The 7,130-nt window shown below is 50.2% G+C and overlaps 1 protein-coding gene across 2 annotated transcripts in view; it reads left to right on the plus strand.

Annotated features, from left to right (window-relative positions):
• WWP2 (WW domain containing E3 ubiquitin protein ligase 2) overlaps positions 1 to 7,130 on the plus strand; it is an 89,598-nt gene extending 82,468 nt beyond the window's left edge. The window contains exons 22-24 of one of the 2 annotated variants that reach the window (XM_074968992.1): positions 280 to 376; positions 2,355 to 2,427; positions 2,697 to 7,130. In XM_074968992.1, coding sequence (XP_074825093.1) covers positions 280 to 376; positions 2,355 to 2,427; positions 2,697 to 2,796 — 270 coding nt within the window. In that variant the 3' untranslated portion in view covers positions 2,797 to 7,130. The remainder of the gene's footprint in view (positions 1 to 279; positions 377 to 2,354; positions 2,428 to 2,696) is intronic. The other variant, XM_074968991.1, reaches the window with a different exon arrangement.

Genomic DNA, 7,130 nt, shown 5'->3' on the forward strand with positions numbered 1-7,130 from the left:
CCTGTTGCGTTCTCAGGGCCGGGGTGGGGTCATCTCTCCTGAGGATTCTCAGGCTGGGCACTACTCCCATCCCGCACCCCTGTGGATTGTAGAGTAGATCCTGCAGCCTCAGCGTCTGGGGGACACTCTGTGTTTTGCAGTTTGGTTTCCTGTTGGAGCTGGACAGGTGCCACAAAGGCAGGAGGGAGAGATGCTGCCCCCAAACCCCATTGCTGAAGCCAGGAGCACACAGGTAATGGCAGAATCCCGGTCTCATTGCATCTACTCTGTTGGTTTCAGGTGATTAAGGAGATGGACAATGAGAAGAGGATCCGGCTTTTACAGTTCGTTACAGGGACCTGCCGCCTACCAGTTGGAGGATTCGCAGAGCTCATTGGTATTTATCCCCAGCTGCCCCAGGGGGAATAAAGGAGCGAGAGAGACTTGTGATAGTCCAGTGGTGTGGAAGGACCGGGAGCAGAGGGGGGCAATGTTGTGACTGTTATACTCGCCTTTCCATGGTACATCTCAGAGCATTTTACAAAGGCAGGGAAGTAAGCCAAGGCCCATAGAAGGGACAGACTTCCCCCCAGCTCTCACATTTTTAACCAAATGTTGTACAGTACTAAGCCAAATGCCTTACAGCAGGCGAAGGATGTCTGTCAACACAGTTACCTTTGTCAACCAAACCTGTAATCTCATCGAACAATGGGATCAGTATTGTTTGACAAAACTTAATTTCCATAAAACCAGGCTGTTTGGCATTTAATTCTTTACTGATTGCATCTCGTATCAGCCTTTCCATTATTTTCATGGAATTGATGTAAAGCTAGTCAGCATATAGTTACCCAGGTTATCCTGTTTTCCCTTATTAAATACTGTCCCATTAGCATTTTTCCCAGTCCCCTGGAATTTCCCCAGTGTTACAAAATTTGTTAAATATCAACATCAGTGGCTCAGAGAGTTCCTCAGCCAATTGTTTTAAAACTCTTGAATTAAAGTTATCTGATCCTGCATGTTTAAAAATGTTTAACTTAGCAGTTGCTATTTAACATCCTCCCTTGTTACTGTTGGAATAGAAAGTATTCCATTATTACTATAAGCTGTGACTATTCCATGGAGCTTTTTTCCAAATACAGAAAAGAAATAATTATTGAATACTTCTGCCTCATCTGTATCAATGATAATTTTACCATCCCTGTCTGTTAACTGACCTATACCTTTGCTAGGATTTCTTCTGTTCCTCGTGTATTTTTTAAAATTCCTTTTCATTGTCCTTAAACGTACTGGGCATAGATTTTTTCACTGATACCTTTAGCCTCCCTTATCAATTTCATTTAATTTCATCACTGCTAATTTATACTCAGTGCTATCAACTTCCTTCTTTTTCCATTTGTTATATATTATTTTTAGTTCTGTTTTTACTTTTCTTATTAATCAGGATATTTTTTAATTGAAGAAGCATTCCTTTGTAATTGTGAAATTGTGTTTTGTTGGGTATTTAGTTAAGTTTTCCTAGACAACTCCCAATTACCTTTCATGTTTTGTTTAAATTGTTTAAATTTTTCTTCCTAATCATTTTTACTCATAATGATTTTCAACTTTTAGCCCAAAGTATATGTATTACTGATCAGGACTGTTCGCTCGTAACAAATGTAATCCGTCATGATCATTTTCACCTAGGCAACCACTCATTTTCATTCAGTGATCAGTTCATCTTCAGATATCAAAATGAGGTCTAATATGGAATTACCCTGAGCTGTTTGCAATATTTGTTGAGTTAGAAAATTGTCTATAATTTTTAGAAACTCCAGGGACATTTCCACCCTGACAGCAGGAGACCTCTAGCATGTGTCCCTCAAACTGAAATCCCCCAGGATAAGTTTTTCTTCCTGCACATTATATGTAGCTGTTGAAAGAGCTGTAAGTCCCACTTTCTAGTCTGGTTTGGTGATCTCTAAGGGATTGCCACCAGTAGCCCATCTTTGCCATAGCATGCCAGATGAATGGTCTGTCCAGTCCAGCTTCCTGTCGCTGACAGTGACCAGTACCAGCTGCTTCAGAGGAAGGTAGAAGAAACCCCTTAGTGGTCATTTATGCACTAACATACCTATCAGGGAAATTTCTTCCTGATCCCAGGCAGCTTAAGCCCTGGAGCAAAAGAGCTGTAATACTTGATAAGGGAAATGTTTATCCGAGTTAGTGTTACTGTGAGTAATCTTATTACCCATATAAATCCCTACTGAGCTCTTTGCCTCAATGAGATCTTGTGGCAGTGAGTTCCACAGGTTAGCTATATGTTGTGTGAAGTGTCCTTTCCAGCTTTGTGTTTCCTTTCCTGTAACGTAATGAGTTGTTCTGTTTGTGACTGACAGGCAGTAATGGGCCACAGAAGTTCTGTATTGATAAAGTTGGCAAAGAGACGTGGCTGCCTCGGAGTCACACCTGGTGAGTCTCACTCCTCTTGGAGCCGGTGGGGGTGGATCCAAGCAGTCTGTGTGGGGCTGCCCCTTGCTTCCTCTCAAACCAGCTCCACCATGGGCTTTGCAGGGGATGTGGCCACAACTTCCGTGTGCTGGGACCAGCTTATGCATCTCCAGGTGCAGCCCCGGAGCGTGGCTGAGGAAGCAGAGAGATGCCCCTGCCTCAGGAGAGCATGGGATGGGGGAGGGAGGCGGGAATTGCCACTACATTGACAGCCTTTGTTTTCTCGCCAGCTTTAATCGCCTGGATCTTCCTCCCTACAAGAGCTATGAACAGCTGAAGGAGAAGCTGCTGTATGCCATTGAGGAGACAGAAGGCTTTGGCCAGGAGTAATGGAGCTTGCTCCTTCCCCAGCATCCCCCGGCCGGCCCAGGGCAGAGCAGCGTCTGGAGCAGGCTGCAAGCTGGGTGCTCTCGCTCTCAGGGCGGGCAGAGAGCGCCTGTCACTGAGCAGTTTGTCTCCCTCCCTCCCTCCCTGGGAGTTTTTTCTGTCACTCTTGTTCCTGTGTTAGGCTTGTGCCAATGCAGCCCAATGGCAGACGGGCTGCCCCCCCACCTCCAAAGCGAGCCCAAGGTGTAAGGGGGGAGACGGACCCAAGAGCCCGCCCATATGCTGCTACTGAGGGGGAATAAAGCAGATGGCTGGGAGGGGACTGGATCGCTGGCCCCTTGCCACACGGTGTCCTCCCGGGGGGCGGACCCTGTACAAGTTCCAGTCGCTGTCCAACTGCAGCCCAGTGTCCGAGCTCCAGACCTTGGGGTCTTTGGGCCTGCAGCAGGGACCCCCTGAGAGACGGCGGTGTCCCCACAAGGCTGGGCAGTAGTGAAGACACCTTCCTCCTCCCCGAGCCACCTTGCACCAAAGAAGTGTGTGCAAATGTTACCTCTGCCACCTGGAAAACGGGCATTGAACGTGCTCGAATGAATGAATGAAAAGCAGAGAATTCCGAACAAACCCAGTGATTTCCTGCGGTGTGTCTTTCCTTTGTTAGTGCCACAGAGCCGTTTAGCTGTGGCCCTGCGTCCCTTTGGATTGAGGCTGCTCACTGCAGCCACAAGAGGCCAGAGCTCGGAACGGCCTGAGACAGCAGGGCTGGGTGGGCACTTCTGTCTGGGGAGCTCCTGCCAGGGCCTAGCGCTGGACAGAGCTTTTTAGAGTTAGCTGCAGTCAAATGAACAGAGAACTGCTTTTTAAGTGTCATTTTTCACTTCTGTTTTTCCTGGTGTATCGATAAAGTAGCTTAAACTCCTACTCAGGTGGTCCAGGGTAGTGACATCCATGGGCCCAATCCTGCCCCCACAGAGGCAATGGCAAAACTCCCATTGACTTCCCACCCAATGACCATGGGGTGCCCTTTTCCTTTCCATTGTGCAGCAACTCATGGGACCCTTTGTCTCTGTACAGGTTGGGAACTCTGCCCCGAAGGAGAGACCAGTGGGGAGGGCCGCCATGAGGCAGGGCAGGCTGGGCATAGGCCTGTGCTTTGTGTTGCGTGCTTTGATTTGCGAGTGCCTGTGGCCCCCCGGGCTCGTTATTTAACTATTTAAATGGAATGTCTTGCTAGGTGGTGGTGATGCTCTTCAGTAGGATCCTAGAGGCTCGCTAATGTTTCGTACCGACAATGCGCCGTTCTCTCTTGCTCTGGTTCGGCAGCGACTGCAGCTGAGTGCTGTGAAATGGGCTCTTTCGCCGCTGAAATGAGCAGGTAGCTTTTTTAAGCAGTGACCCCTCCAGACTTGCCCTGAGGGCGGCAGCTGAGTGCCCATGTGTGAAGAGCTCGTGTGGCCTTTGCTCGATCTGTGGGTTCAAGTGGGAACTCTTGGCCTGATTCTTCTGTCACAGACAGTGGTGGAGATCAGAAGCCCTTGGAGTTACGCTGATGAAAGTGAGGGCAGAATCCAGCTCTCTGCCATTTGCCTTGATGCTGTTTCCTTATTCTACAACCTCTGCCGGCCTAGGCTGCTGCCACAGGGAGTTCACCCTTCCAAGGCTTGAGAACAGCAACGGCTCAAGTGTTGGTGTGTGCGTGGGGGGCGGGCCCCTGCGTGCGTGTGAGAGCATCTGTGTACATAGCTGTATATAATGAAGTCTATGGATACAACAAATTGCAATAGCTTTTGAGCAGTAACCTCGATAGTTTTGTACTGCACCATCCTGCCTCAGTGATGCCAATTTCTTGTGCAATAAACGATCAGCAGCTGCTTGGGGGTTTGCTTGTGACTCTGTGAAGGTGGCAGATCACTACAGTCCTGTGAAGAGAGAGGTTCTGTCCAGGGCTTAAATTCTTACAGAGTATTTCCCAGAGCACCCCCGTCCCCAAGATGCTATAAAAACTCCAGGGGGGTTGAAAATATTTCCTGGACCTCTGCTCTGCCTTCTCCTGCTGAATTTAACCCTGGTTCTGTCCCCGTCTCTCTGGGCAGCTGGGGCCCTGGGGGAATGCTCCCAAGGAGCAGAGCACAGCCCCCTCGGGCACGCAGAATGCACTGTAAAGTCATGGAAGTAGGAAGGAAACGTCTAAAAACTGCAGCACGTGTTTGTGGCCCCAGCATGGGGAATTCAGGCACCAGCAGCAGCTTCTGCCCTCATCACTGTAGGACCTGAGTGCCTTCAGGGACAGCTGGACTCTTCTGGTGCCATTCTGCGTGTGGGACATGAGATGGAGGGTAGAGCCTGCATTGCACCCTCCCCTCCCCTGACTGGTGCTGGGCAGGGGCTTTGTGGAGAAGGTGGGGGGCTGCTCTGTCGCACTGGACGGAGCAGCCTGGAATGTTACTAACTTCTGTCTGTAGAGCACCTAGTACTATGGGACCTCTGGGTGCTGCTATAAATCCTCCACCTCCTGATCCTCGGCTGTCCATTGCTCCACTGTACCGTCCTGGCCCGGAGCCAGCAGGGGCTAACCTGCAAAGGGAGGCTTTGGAGCTGAACTGCTAGGGTGGAACAGAACTTGGAGCTGGCCTTGCATGTGCATTTGCTCGTTGCTGTTCTGGAGGGGCTTGGTGAAGGGCAGAGGGGGGCTGTGTGGAATGAAGTGAGCATCCCCAGCAAAGATGGGCAGCTGCCCCTGAAGGGCAGGTTATGGAGGCTGGTTGGCTGGGCTTGCTCGGAGAGGAGAGATGGTTCTGGCATCACCTATGTGTCGGGGTGAGGAGGCTCCCATCCCCATCTCCAGGAGCTAGGATAGTTAGACCACACACTGCAGCAGCCTCAGGCTGACAGTGCCCCATTGTGAAAGCCTGGGTCATCTGGACCACTGCAGTGGAAGGGGAGAGTTAGAGCTGCTCCTCAAATGACTAGGGGCAGTTTGCTTGATGCTGCCTAAGCCCATAGCATTGGGCAAATGAACAAATCATCTGTTGGCCCATAGGAGAGTGTCATCCACCCGAGGTCCTGCAGAGATGCGGGCCCTGGACCCCACAGCAAAGGTAGTATCTGAGCCACATTAGACTGCTGGCCTTCAATGTCTCCCCACCCCGAGTCCACTAGCTCCTGCTGCTCCCTGGGAACAAGGGCCGGCACTGATGGGCTGTGTACTGGAGGAGTTAGGTCCAGCTTCTGGGACAGCAGGAGTTGGGACACTTGATGGAGTCCAGGAATGGTTGGCAGTTCTGAGCTGGTATTTGGATGGTGGTTGCAGCAGGGTGGGGTGGCTTGTTTGGGGGAGGATTTTGCAGCTAAGGGAAGGGTGGAAGCATTGGGGCAATTTCCCTGCTGAGGATCCTTGTCTTCAGCGTCTTGAGGGCCAGGCCCTTTCTGGGGCTAAAGGGCAGTGTGGTAAATGGACGGAATGGAGAGGAGGGGCCAGCGGCTTTGACAGTTAAACACGTTCAGCCTGGAATACAGCCAAGAGCCAAGTTTGCTTAAGGACACGGAGCTGCAGTGTTCATGGGAGAGAAAAGCTTTCAGGTGCCCCAGCAGCAACCAGTTCAATGTCAGCCACAGAGACCCGCACCCCACCTGCTTTCCTTGTTCCATCCTGGAATGTGCCCAGAGGGCTTGGAGTGGGATCTAGATTTTAGTTGCTACCCACATGCCCATTTTTGGGGAGTAAGTGTCTGTATGGGCCATGTATGCAGTGAATGAGCCTGCACTCCACCACGAGCAGGCACTGCAGCCCTCCTCCCCACTGCCCTGCTGGAGGTGAGGCTGATGGCTCCTGAAAGGCTGTAATTGATGGGAAGGTGGTACACTGGCTTTTTTATATTCCAGAGCAATAAGCTGGGTTGTTTGCAACTCTACCGCTCACAGACCTGCGGCACAGCCACCAAATGCCCACCCAGTGACTGCATTCTGGGGCAGGAGACTCCCAAGACAGCTGGAAAAATCCAGACAGTATAACACAGCCGGACCTTTGCAGAGCACGAACAGTGACAAGTTCCCATTTCAGACATTCATAGAGTCCAAGGCCAGACTGACCTTCTGTATCAACAAGCCAGAGACCTGCCCCAAAATAACTCGTAGCACAAAGCTTTTAGAAAAATAGCCCACCTTGACTTAAAAATTGCCAGGGATGGAGCATCCACCATGACCCTTGGTAAATTGTGCCAATGGGTAATTACTCTCCTAGTTAAAAATTTACACCTTATTTCTAGTCTAGCTTCAACTTCCAGCCATTGAATCATGCTATACCTTGTGTCGCTAGATTGAAGAGCCCATTATTAAAT

The sequence above is a fragment of the Natator depressus genome, chromosome 12 (assembly GCF_965152275.1).
Source record: "Natator depressus isolate rNatDep1 chromosome 12, rNatDep2.hap1, whole genome shotgun sequence".
Taxonomy (NCBI): domain Eukaryota; kingdom Metazoa; phylum Chordata; order Testudines; family Cheloniidae; genus Natator; species Natator depressus.